This window comes from Microcebus murinus, chromosome 10 (assembly GCF_040939455.1).
Source record: "Microcebus murinus isolate Inina chromosome 10, M.murinus_Inina_mat1.0, whole genome shotgun sequence".
Lineage (NCBI taxonomy): Eukaryota > Metazoa > Chordata > Mammalia > Primates > Cheirogaleidae > Microcebus > Microcebus murinus.
The window spans coordinates 86928623-86942589 of NC_134113.1; the positions used below are offsets into that span (position 1 = coordinate 86928623).

General features: G+C 37.1%; 1 protein-coding gene across 3 annotated transcripts in view; it reads left to right on the forward strand.

The window, feature by feature from the left end:
• EPS8 (EGFR pathway substrate 8, signaling adaptor) overlaps nt 1-13914 on the forward strand; it is a 156169-nt gene extending 142255 nt beyond the window's left edge. For all 3 annotated transcript variants that reach the window (XM_012775830.2, XM_020287616.2, XM_012775831.3), the window contains exons 19-21: nt 9171-9351; nt 10724-10853; nt 12649-13914. In XM_012775830.2, coding sequence (XP_012631284.1) covers nt 9171-9351; nt 10724-10853; nt 12649-12762 — 425 coding nt within the window. In that variant the 3' untranslated portion in view covers nt 12763-13914. The remainder of the gene's footprint in view (nt 1-9170; nt 9352-10723; nt 10854-12648) is intronic.
• Nucleotides 13915-13967: the final 53 nt, after the last annotated feature.

Here is a 13967-nt window from a genome sequence, read left to right on the forward strand (position 1 = left end):
AATTCTCTTCACTCTCTAACATATGTATTTCTACTCATATTCCAATATATTATGATGGTTAAATGCATACTCTGGAGCCAGATATACTGGAATTTGTATAGTGAAAAAGCACTTAACCAGCCATGTGAGCTTCCACAATTCAATAATCCTCTCTATACTTCAATATCTGAAAAGTGGAGAAAAGATAATAGTGTCTGATTCCCAAGATAAGTGTGAGGATTTAATAAAGTAATGCATATAAAATATTTAGTTCAGTGGTTTTCAGCCAGGGGTGATTTTGCACCGTCCTCCTTCCTATAGGGACATTTAGGGGTTTTTTTTGTTTGTTTGTTTTAGAGGGACATTTAGTTTTTCTAGAGACATTGCTCGTCATAACTCGGAGGGATGCTACTGGCATCTAACGGGCAGAGGCCAGGGATGTTTGGCAACATGTTAAAATGCACAGCACAGCCCCCCACAACAGAATTATCTGGCCCAGAATGTCAGTGTTGCCAACATTGAAAAACCCTGGTTGATTTTGACTAATGTATGACATGATAAACAGTCAGTAATATTTACTGCTGTTATCATCATCATCCTTACTTCCCTGCTTTTCTTCCTCATATTTGCTATTCTCAAATCTATGCACAATCACACTAGTTAATATAATCACCTGCCAATAGCAGTCTCAGATTTACCCTCCAAATTCAGATTTCGTGTGATTTAGACTTCAACTTCGTATTTGCATAAATTTAAATTTGATTTTTCATAAAATGGTTTCTGTGAAAACTATGTTTAAATAAACTAAAAGAAAAGACACTATGGCCAACTTTGGATTATTCTAGTTTGTATTGGTGAGCAGCAGTATAGATATATTGAAAACTGAAGGTAATTCTAAAATAATTTTATTTTGTTTTACCCTGTATTAATAGTATATGGCATGTCTATTTAATCTCCAAATTATGTTTTTTTAAAATATTATAAAATTACTTTGCTTTACCTATACTTGATATATAAAAACTCTTGGGAAAGTAGAGCCAGGAATATATTTCATATTTTCTCTATATGACAAAAGTATATAAAGGGTGTGCAAGAGAGAAAGAGACAGCCATCTATCAGTCCCTCACTGTGGGCCTCTCCTGGGTTCTGCATTATTGTCTCCATATAAACATGCTGTTACTGTAAATTATCAATCTGTTTCCATTTCTTGTTGGAAAAGGAATAATTCCAAAATTAGTCTGCATATCAAATCTTATCTCTGACATCCAGATACATGTATTAAAATATTAACTTTATAGTTGAGATTGGATGTTTAAGATTCATGTTCCAAAATTATTGAATCTTTCACATCCCCATTTTCACTGCACTGTTTTTTTGTCATCTCAGTAAGTCATACTCAACATCTATTCAGTTGAGGTCATTCTTGATACATTAAAAATTTTTTTAAATGAAGACATTTAAACTATTACTATTTAACTATTCTAGAGAATCTGGTTAAATGCAACAAGCACAAGCCTACTTTTACACATTGCTTTCTCTCCCAAAGTGTAGCCTAGTTAAATAACCTTATCTATATCTAGACTTTACCAGAAAACTAAAGGAAAAATGAAGTTTGGGAAAAGTGGTTAACACTTTCTGTGCAGCAAAAATAACCATGCGTGTATGAGCATATAAGTGTATATAACTATAATATAATATGCTACTAAGTTTTTAAAATATGTGTGGAGTTTTTTAAAAGATGCTTTTATTTATTTTTGTCAAAGACTCTAAAGACATAGTTTTAAGATGAGAACATTCTATAAATATTTTTGTTGATTTCTCTAAGGATAAATTAATTCCCTCTTAAAAATGACTGTTCCTTTCTTTATTCTTACCACACTTTTATAACACTTCTCTCCTTTGATACGTCAGCACAGTAATCTTTGACACTGTGATACTCTTTTTCCAGGCCTAGGATCAGAGTTCATAGGCATCCAGTCCCCATTTGGAACAGTGTGTGGGTTGGGACAGTTTGTTCTTTGTCCACTCTAAGAAACCAAGAATAACCTAATGGGAAAGAGGCATAGTTTGAACACTTTTAAAGATAGAGAATTCTCCCGATAATTGTGACTCACCATTTTCAAATCTGTTTTTCATAAGTAGAAGGGTGACACTGGAATATAAAATATAAACATTTCTCCCAAAATTAATGCATGTATTTGTTTCCTTAAAATAACAAAATCTTGCAATTACTTATATAAAGTTCCTTTTTAAGATATCTCGAAAGTATAGTTCGACATTAAATATATGTCTTTTTATAAAACAAATATTTCTTGATAGCATTTTGTAGAACAGTTTTTTTCTGAATCAATGCTCAGGTTTCTCAACAGTCTTTTGGAACCTGATAGACATGTTTAAGTATATATTTATTGACAGCCAGATTTCTCTGAAAATAGGCCTATTCATGCTACCTACATTTTCTGCTTACTGCCTAAATTTCTGGTAAAAATAAAATGAAGGGAACTAGAGAGTTGAATACTCATAAAAATGTTATCAAATAGCAATAAACAAAGCAAAAATAACCCTACCATGCCTGTTTAAAAAATGTAGCAAGTGGCAAGAGTGAGCTCCTTTTTGCTGTAGTGTAACTGTGTGTTGCCTATTCAAAATAGCTGCTTGGAACTGTGTGTCATATAAGCTATTCAAATTGATTTATTGCAAGATCCCCAAAGGTTCTCCTCTTATCACTCATGAAGATACCAACATTTGAGTTGCTTTGTATTTCTTCCATTTCCTTTGAAATGCTAGTCCTTTTATTCTAGTTTAATCTTTTGTAATCAGAAGTGTTATTTTAGAAAGAGGTGTAAAGTTAGTCTGGTTTGTTGTTTGTTATGTACTAGAACATTGAAAATAGAAATCAAAAGCCAGGCACAGTGGCTCATGCCCATAATCCCAGCACTTTGGGAGGCCAAGGTGGGAGAATCGCTAGAGCCCAGGAGTTCAAGACTAACCTGGGTAACATAATGAGATCTCGCCTCTCCAAATTTTTTTTTTTTAATTAGCCAGGTGCCATGGTGTGTGCCTGTAGTACCAGCTTCTCAAGAGGCTGAGGTGGGAGAATCACCTGAGACTAGGAGCTCATAGCTGCAGTGAGCTTCAGAGTGCCATTGTATTCCAGCCTGGGCCACAGAGTGAGACCCTGTCTCAAAAAAAAAAAAAAAAAAAAAAAGAAAGAAAGAAAGAAAGAAAGCCAAAAGTACATAAAAGATCAGAAGGAGATTTTCTTTATGCTCCCTGGAAGAAGACTATGTTTTGAACTGGCAATGATTGATGTAGTAGCTAAGTCAGTCTATAAGAAAATAAATCTTTTGGTGTGGTGATACCTTTTTTATCCCTTTGATATGTACTCATATGGTATATGGCAATATGATGTAATGATTTTAAAAAGTTAACTAATGGAGGGGAAAAAATTGGGGATTAGTGGTGGCCTCCTGGCTCACTGCTCCTAGAGAAGGAGGTGAAGAACTCAAATGGCTACACACGAGTGGATCATTCCCCGCACCCCAGAACAGTGTTGTGAATCTGTAGAGAAACAGCATGGGTCACACAGTGCAGCAAAAATGGTGAAAGGGAGATAACCTTTGCAAAGACTGGAGAGTGTGAGAAATACAATACGGAATAGAGAGCAATGCAGGAGGGCCGCCCGCCAGGCCAGCAAACACAGTGTGATCTGACCCACAATGAGGACGCCTGGCTCCCCAACAGATCTCCACACCGATTCAGACAGGAACATGCCTGCAGTTGGTGCAAAGTTGTGGCACAGACGCAGACCCTGTGGAAAGGAGACAATAGTGGGAAACATTCTGAACACTCCAGTGCTCTGCACTGAGACTGCACTGGGTGGATGACCGACTGGTCTGAGTGGTTACTTCCTGCGACCACGGAAGGGAGTTTAGAGACAGACACTTTGCCTCTGGTGGTTAGCGGAACCAGAGTGTAGAAAATGAAGGTCCAAAAGGGGACTCTGAACCTGGAAACTGCTGGTGATTCCACAGGCTCAGGGTGGGACAAAAAGAGCAGGAACCTCTGCTAGGCAGATGTGAGACTGCAGGACTGTGATGCCGAAGTAACAGCTTGCAGCCTGTTGATTCAGCCTACTCAACAGGCAGACTCGTGAGTGGTTGCCCCCAACGCTAGGTCTCCAGGGGCAGGTGGCCACTATCTTTGGAGTCCCCAGCCTGGAGACTCTGCAGCAGTGGTGGTTTCAGCCACTGCTCCACCCCTAGCCCGGGACTTTCATACTGGTCATGGTGGACTCTGCCCTTAGGGTGGGGAGAGGTGAAAAAAACCTCTTTCTCTTTGTGGCTGGCATGAATCTGTGGGACTTTGGTGCTGAAAAATAATGACCTGTTGATTCTGCTTGCCAAACCGGCTTCAGCTACTCTTGAGTGCTTGCCCCTAATGCTAGTTCTCCATGGGCGGTCAGCTGCCATCTTTGGAGTCCCCAGCCCAGAGACGGCTACTGCACACTGCAGTTTTGGATGTCAACCCTCCCCCAGCTCAGGGACTTTCATGCCGGACATGGCGGACCCTGACCTTGAAGCTAGGACGGAATAAGGAAAACTGCTTTCTCTGTGTGAGAGGTGTGACTCTGCGGGACCTTGGAGTGGAAGAAATAGTTGGCAGCCTGTTGATTTGGCCTGCCGGACCAGCTTAGGCCATCTAATAAGAACATAATTCCAGGGCTTGCTCTCCAGGGTCCAGGCAGCAGCCAACATTGGGGTTTGCGGACAAGGAAGGAAAAACCTAGCCAGAGACCTCAGCAATTGCAAGTTGACTCCTCCAATCAGGAGCAGCCCTCCAAGTGTGGCAAAAGAGCACTGAATAAATATTAGCATCTTCCCCTAGTAGCAGGTCAAACAACACCACCACCCAGGCTTGCACGCACCAGCTGCAATCTATCTTGTTCCTACGCCCACTTTAAGGGAAAACAGGGTCCAAGTAACCCTCAGGAGTGGCAAGGCCCCTCCCAAAGATCAGGGCATTCATATACCCCATTTGGGGGACCAGAGCCTACCACAGACACATCAGATTAGCTCAATAACTGGCTCCTCCACACAAACTGCAATCAACGAGAGAGAGTGTAACCCCATAGCTTAACACAGTGCCTTCCATCTCAAGTTGTTAGAGAGCAGTGGAGTCATACCCACAAGTGCAATCCACCACTTTGAAGCTTAAGCTGTGGGACCAAACTCTCTAGTCTCCATTGCCAAGAGGTGATGACAACAGGTCAGAGGTAACCCAACTTGCTGAAATACTCCTTAGGCAATACCAGATCAGCACACCTCTCTTCAACACTGTCAAGGAACAACACTTGGGGACTTAGAGATAGGGCCATAAACCACTCCTAGCACCCCCAGTTTTCGGCCAAGAAGCCTGATGAGAAAGAATCATGAAAGAACACAGGAAACATGAAAGATCAGAGCAAAAGTCACCCCCAAAAGAAATCATTAAATCCTCAACAATGGATACTATCTTAAACAAAATGATTAAAATGACGGAGGAAGAATTCTGAATATGGATTGTAAGAAAACTCAATGGAATTGAAGAGAAAATAGAAACCCAACACAAATAAGCCACAAGAACAATACAGGAAAAGTTCTCTAAAGAAACTAAAGTATTACCAAAGAACCAAACAGAAATACTGGAAATGAAAGAGGCATTCAAGGAACTACAAAACACAGTGGACAGCCTTAAGAATAGGTTGGATCACAAAGAGGAAAGAATCTCAGAGCTTGAAAATAACACCTATGTGCTAAACAAATCAGATAAGGAAAAATAACACACAAGCAAGAGACATGAACAAAACATACATGAAATGTGGGATTATGTAAAGAAACCAAATATAAGAATTGTAGGCATCCATGAGAGAGAAAATAATACACAAGGCTGTAAAGTCTTATTTCTTGGAATAATGGAGGAAAACTTGCCTGGCCAGAAATCGAGATATACAGGTATAAGAAGCACACAGAGCTCCTGAGAGACTGAATGTGAAAAGGTAGTCACCATGTCACATAGTTATTAGCCTGGCCAAAGTAAACATGAAAGAGGCAATCCTTCCAGCAATAAGATGAAAACAGCAGATAACCTACAAAGGAAAACCTATCAGACCAACTGCAAACTTCTCAACTGAAACTTTACAAGCCAGAAGGAACCGGGAACCCATCTTTAATCTTCTAAAACAAAATAATGGCCAACCTAGAATTCTTTATCTGGCAAAACTAAGCTGCTTATATGAGGGAGAAATAAAGACTTTCTCAGATAAGCAATCATTGAAGGAATTTGTGAAGACCAGACCTACATTATACACAAAATAAGAGACGCCCACCTATTTAAAATTACTCAAGAGTCTAGAACGCTGATTCCACAGTGGCTCAATGGGTAAAACGAAACAAGAATTTATTGAACAGAAATCTACGCCAAATGTCAATTCTCTCAATAAATGTGAATGGCTTGAATTCTCCACTGAAGAGACATAGACTGGCTGAGTAGATAAAAAAAAAAATCACAAGCCAAGTACCTGCTGTCTCCAGAAAACACATCTAACCTGCAAAGATGCTTTCATACTCAAGGTGAAGGTTTGAGAAAAAAACTTCCAGGCAAATGGAAACCAAAAGAAAGGTGGGCTAGGTATTCTTATATCAGATAACATAAAGTTTAAAACAGTAAAAGTAGACAAAGATGGTCACTATATAGTGGTGGAGGGGAAAATCCAACAAGAACTCTTAACAGTTCTTAATATCTATGTACTCAACACAGGAGTGCCCAGATACATAAAGCAAGCCCTGTTTGATCTAAATCACATGATAAACAGTAATGCCATAATAGCTGGGGATTTCAACACCCCACTGAATGAACTGGACAGATCCTCCAAGCAGAAAATAAGCAAAAACACAATGGACTTAAACAGAGCTCTAGAACAAATGAGTCTAACAGACATTTACAGAATCTTCCACTGAAATAAAACCGAATATACGTTCTTCTCATCAGCTCATGGAACTTTCTCTAAAATCTATCATATCGTAGGCCACAAATCAGATCTCAACAAATTTAAAAAAGAAATTATACCATGTATCTTCCCAGACCACAGTGGAATAAAATTAGAGATCAATTCCAGCAGAAACACTCAGCACTTCACAAAGTCATGGCAATTAAACAATCTATTGCTGAATGACTGTTGGGTCAAGGAGGAGATCCAGATGGAAATCAGAGATTCTTTGAACTAAATGATAATGGAAACACAAGTTATCAAGATCTGTGAGATACAGCAAAAGCATTCCTAAGAGGAAAACTAATGGCATTAAATGCCCACATCCAAAACATAGAAAGGTCACAAATCAACTTACTAGTGAACCGTATCAAGGAACTGGAAAAGGAAGAGCAAATCAATCCTAAACCCAACAGAAGCAATGAAATAACTAAGATCAGAACAGAACTAAATGAAATCAAGAACAAAAGAACTATACAGAAGATTAATAAAACCAAAAGTTGGTTTTTTGAAAAGATAAAATTAACACCTCTCTTGCTAGATTGACCAGAAGCAGAAAGGAAAGGACTCTAATAAGCTCAGAAATGAAAAAGGAGAGGTCATGATAGACATCACAGAAATACAAAACAGTATATTTGAATACTATAAAATTTCATATGTCTAAAAACTATAAAATGTGGCAGAAATGGACAAATTCTTAGACACACAACCTCCCTAGGCTCACCCAGGAGGAAATAGAATTCCTGAACAGACAAATAATGAGCAATGAGATTGAAACAGTAATAAAAAATCATCCAACAATAAAAGCTCCAGACCAGATGAATTCACAGCTGAATCTTATCAGACCTACAAAGAAGGGCTGATACCCATACTGCAGAAATTATTCCATAACATTGGGAAGGAGAGAATCCTTCCTAACTCATTCTGTGAAGCCAATGTCACCCTGATACCAAAGGCAAGAAAGGAAACAACAATAAAAGAAAACTACCGACCAGTATTCCTCATGAATATAGATGTAAAAATCCTCAACAAAATCTTAGCAAACCTAATTCAACAGCACATCAAACAATAATTCATCATGACCAGGTGGGCTTTATCCCAGAGATGCAAGGATGGTTCAACATACACAAATCTATAAATGCAATATACCACATAAATAAATAAAAACAAGAACAAAGGCCATAATGATTCTCTCCATAAAAAGTTAACTAATGAAATATGTATGTAATGTATTACCTAAATGCAATGATCGATAGTATTCTCTCTAGCCCCCTCTTCCTTCCATCAACCCTTCTCTTTTCCCCTTTGACCTCTATTGGAAGAAATTTCCTAAATACTTGAGGCATTAAAATAAATTAGACTGAAGTAACTCTATCTAGTTATTTCACACTTTATCTTACTTCTCAGAGACACCAAACACTTACTAACACTTACTTTTCCATGGGTGGGATCATAGAACAGTGGTCACAAAAGACTCCCTTAGGGACCAGGTAATTGCCATTTGTCAGGGTCACTAGTTAATTGGATGACTATATCAGTTCTTTGTTCTTAATTCTTGAAAGCCACATACAGGTAACGTAGTTTACCTATGTATGTATATGCAAGTATTTCTAAAATACATGTTCTTTCCCATTTTCCTTGTAACAGTATGTTCATATACACATCTTTCTCATTAGTATAAAATAGCCAGGATAGTTAGGTAAGTTAATCAAAGGTACTTCCTATGGCTTTGGCTATTAAAACAGCCCTGAGCTGAAAATCAGAAGATCTAGTTCTAGCAAACTTCTTCTACTAATTAAAATGTGACTTTGACAGATCATTTCTCTGCTTTTGGCCTCTCTTTTTTTAATCTGGTTATTTAAGGAGTTTGTACATGATGATTTTTCAAGGTCTCTCTCAGTGGAAAAGTCAGTAGAATTCATTTACTCAATAAGCATTTATTCCAGGTGCTGAGGATATGGAAGCAATCAAAATAGGGATAAATTCTTTTACTCCTCAGGCTTATATTTTAATGAAAGGAGATAGGTAAATAGACAATTAAGATGGTAGGAACACTAGATTGTAAATCCTACATGTGTCAAAGGATTATTAGGATTGGGGTTCTAGAGAGAGTGATGTAATATTAGGGATTTTCAAAAATAACCTGCTTTCTGTTGGTGTCTAGGAAGGAAATCTCAGATGGAGGAAGTGCAGGATGAACTCATCCACAGACTGACCATCGGTCGCAGTGCCGCTCAGAAGAAGTTCCATGTGCCACGGCAGAATGTGCCAGTTATCAATATCACTTACGACTCCACACCAGAGGATGTGAAGGCATGGTTACAGTCAAAGGGATTCAACCCTGTGTAAGTCTCTCTCTGAATGCTTTGCAATTCTTTGTGTAAAACATTGTTTTCAATTTGGTTACTTAGATGTGACAAATGACTCTTAATAATGTAAGAGTACAGATTACATACTTTGTTCCGTACTCAGGAAATGACTAGCTATCCATAGCTAAAAAAAGAATTGAAAGAAGTAAAAATAACCATCATTTAATGCCACCCCATTTTCCAGTTGGTAGTATCTGTTCATCATTGGTTCTTTTTTTTTTTATTTCGGCATATTATGGGGGTACAAATTTTAAGGTTTCAAAAAATGCCCTTTACCCCGTCCCCCCACAAGTCTGAGTTTCCAGTGTGACCATACCCCAGATGGTGCACCTCTCACTCATTATGTATGTATACACCTGTCCCGCTTCCCCCTCCCACTGCCCAATACCCTATTACTGTAGTACCTATGTGTCCACTTAGGTGCTGCTCAGTTAATACCAGTTTGCTGGTGAGTATATTTGGTGCTTGTTTTTCCATTCTTGGGATACTTCACTTAGTAGTATGGGTTCTAGTTCTAACCAGGAAAATATAAGATGTGCTATATCACCGTTGTTTCTTAGCTGAATAGTACTCCATAGTATACATATACTACATTTTATTAATCCACTCTTGGATTGATGGGCACTTGGGCTGTTTCCACAGCCTTGCAATTATCATCATTGGTTCTTTAAGCAAACTGTCAGCAGCTTCGAGGCCTGGTAGCTTTCTTTCTCCCTCATCAGGTTACGAAGGATAGGGCCGTGGTCTTAGCTGACTCCCCAGACCGTGTAGGGCATACAACATAAGCTTTCCTCCTGCTATAGGGTAGAGCATCAAAGACAAATATTAATAAAAATATAGATAACTTTACCTATCATCAAACTTAATCTTAATAGACCTTTTTTTAAAAATAAATGGTAAAAGTTCTATTTATCATCTAAAAGTCTATAAACATTTTATGTGTATTGGGTACAATGAATTATTTGAATAATACATATTCAAGGGACCTTGAGATCTTGTAAACTTACCTATCAACAATTAAAAAATGAAGTATAATAATCAATTGCCAGATTACTAGAAAGTTATCTGTTCCTTCTATGAAACACCAAATTAGAAGGAGTTGGTATTAAACAATGATACTAAACCCAATTGGTTCCTTTTTGATACTTCATAATCAGTCATTTTGTGTAGCCTCAGGGTCATCATCATAACAGAACCTTATCATTGCCCTAAGCACTGTAGCACCATTAAGTAAGAGTTCCAGCCTATGGAACACTTAGAGAGGTCACCAGCAAGAACAGAAAATTTTCTCTCTTTTGTTTTTTTCTAGGCAATATTTTAATGCTTTGTTATTTTTTCTTTTTTTCAGGACTGTCAATAGTCTTGGAGTATTAAATGGTGCACAACTTTTCTCTCTTAATAAAGATGAACTGAGGACAGTCTGTCCTGAAGGGGCCAGAGTCTTTAGCCAAATCACTGTACAAAAAGCCGCATTAGAGGTACGACTTGTCAATGTAACATGTTTTGTTTTGTTTTTTTCCTGCATTTTTCAAGAGCGTGGACTGTAGATCTAAGCTTTGGAAACAACTATTTATGTCCCTATTGGCAAATTTCTCTTTCTTACAGAGCTGAATTAAATTTGGCTCAGCTTTTATAAATTTGTTACTGAAGACCATCAGTGACCATTTGTAAGGAGATTAATTTGTTATAAATGCTCATATAAAATGAAGCTTGAGCATACACTTTTTTTAACAAAAAAACATAATGTTCTCATTTTATATGCCTTACCTACTTCTATAGGAATTTTAATTTTAACACAATAATGGAAATTCACTTGATTGAGTAAATGCCTTAAAAGGCCAGAGCTCTTTGGTCTGTTCTTAATACTTAGTTTGGAGATTCTAATAGAATATAAGGTTGTAAGATCCAGGTTGTGTGTCTTAGGCCTGGTTATACATCTAAATAATCAGGGAAAATATATTAAGTATAATATGTATATCAGGGGGATCACTGCAAATAGAGAGCCCTAAGGAGTAATTACTGAGTCATAGTTGTCTGAATGAAAGCAGTAAATGTTTTCTAGATTAAATATACTTAAGCTTCCAATATCCTATTCTACTTAAAATGAGCTATGTAAGGGTAGTAGTTTCCCACTCTTACATCTCGCAGCTCTTAATAGCTTCATGAAAATTATACTGAGATTCAAATGAAAGGATATATAGGCTTTGGCATGAAATTGGTACATAATTATCTATAGCAGGTATTATATAAATTTAACAGTTAAATAACTCAGGTAAAATATCTTCATTTTTATAACCCTGTTAGCCATTCTCAATCAAGAGAAATTATATTTTCCTTGGAAGATTTTCCTACAACATTGATCTTGGGGATTCTGTATTAATGTTTAATGTGATTACTTTCTATATGTTGACTATGAATAAGGATTATATCTTTTCTCAAACAGTTTTGTTACCATTATATATTCTAATTTTGTTGAGAGTATATAAATGACTTCTTAAAGGTATGTTAAAAAATTCCATATTCCTAAAATTTATGAATTCCTTTATTCTAGAACTTTCTATCATTGTCATTTACCCTCACTGCCCACTTCATGCTGGTCTCTTGCTGCCTATTCCTCTGGCTGTGAATTGAGGCAGAGGCTACTACCTGAGGTTCTTCATGTTCCTCAACCACCTTGCCACCTCACCCTTCTTTGGGATCTAGTTCATCTTTTAGATTACTCACTTGTGTAGCCAGAGACTTCTGTGGATGAGAGCGTAATAAGGGGAGGGTACACAGGGATTGTAATAGGGATAGGAAAGGAGAAAAGTGGCATGATCAGATGGTTAAACTACATGGAGGGAAAATGGGTGAATTCTGAACCTTCTCTTTGGCCTGAGTTAAATTTCCTAAGGGCAGATCAGTATCTTACTTGACCCAAAAAGGTTTCTTTGATAATTTACCATGTCAGTTTGCTTATTATACACACATCCTCTTTCTCCCAGGAAAGCTAGAGTATACCATATGCATTATAGATTTATCTTTATCATGTTCATATGAAAGGTATGGTGAATGAATTGCCTTAGGACACTTTATAAAATGAAAAATTATTAATGGTGCTATGTTAGTGAAGTCCAGAAGCTTCACTTATATGAGGGACAGCCTTTAGTTTTCCAAAGGAGATACTAGGAAAAAAAAAACCACAATGGACCTTTATCCTGAACCATTTTAGTACATAACCTGCAGCCTATGCAAATTAGTAACCATCTTGTCTGAACCATGTTTATTTTTCAGGATAACAATGGCAGCTCTGAATTGCAAGAAATCATGCGAAGACGACAAGAAAAAATCAGTGCCGCTGCTAGTGATTCAGGAGTGGAATCTTTTGATGAAGGAAGCAGTCATTAATTTGTTTATTTGTTTTTAAACTCCATTATTCTTGGCATTATTCCAACACGCTTTGTTTTAAGAAGCCTTGAAGGGAATGTCAAATTCATTTTTCTTGGGATAATTTATCACCGTAAAAAACCAACACAAACCTGAGTAAGCAGAGGACTCACTTCTGGAATCATGATTTTTATTAAAACTGAAAATTTTTAAACTGAATTTTTTGACCTTGGGAAATATTTTTCTTGCTTTACCAAGGTTAGGTTTCCTTTATTAGAGTAATTATTTCATCACCATCTCAGTGTGTACACAGGAATTTTTTTGACAGTGGTGGATTTATTCACTACAACAAAGCAAAGATATTATCCATGATTCAAAATCTAAACAGTTTGAATTTTGCCTGTGAATATTGTGTCTGTCATTCAGAGTGTAGCTCACTTTAGGCTAGCCTCTGCTTATTTAGGTTTCTTCTCTGACATATTCAATGATATAATATTTAGATTTATTTAAAGTTCTTAATGCCAACAGTTAAAAAATTGAAACATGTGAATGAACTATAAAGCATAGCCAGGCCTTGGACGTGCAGATATGAACCTATGGAGCATTCCCAAGACATTTGTATGGCTCTGTTGATTGCAATTCCTTGTATAGCTTGTATTTTGATTTAGTTTATATTCTGCTTATGATGTATACTGTGTTCTTGTATATGAGAAAGCACAAGTGGGAAAGAGGTCATGTATGCTCAAAATCTATCAGAGGAAGTAGCCTGCATTGGTGTGCATTACAGTATTTTGCTTAATGAAGGCCTCAGTTCTGAATATCGATATAAGTAGTTAAAAGGAAATTGGGGCCATTTTATGTGTTTATCTGTGTCAAGTCTTTCTAGTAATAAGAAATGCTTAATTTACACATATTTTAATCCTGTGAAAGATTCTAGATAGATAAAAGAAAGATACCTAACCTTCAACAAATGTTATTTTTGGAAACACGATTTTTGTCATTAAATGTTATATTATTTCACATATATAAAACAGATGTTATGTAAGAATGTTGTATATTTTAACATAAATCCATTTAGAGAGATTATCTAGATTCATTACTTTTCATAGTGCCTTTTTCACATGAGTCAGCTGGAAAGTCTGCAATAAACAGTATTTGCTGTATGTTAACAAATGGCTTCTGTCTCGTTGGCAAAAAGGATCTTTGCTACATAGAGTGGGAATTAG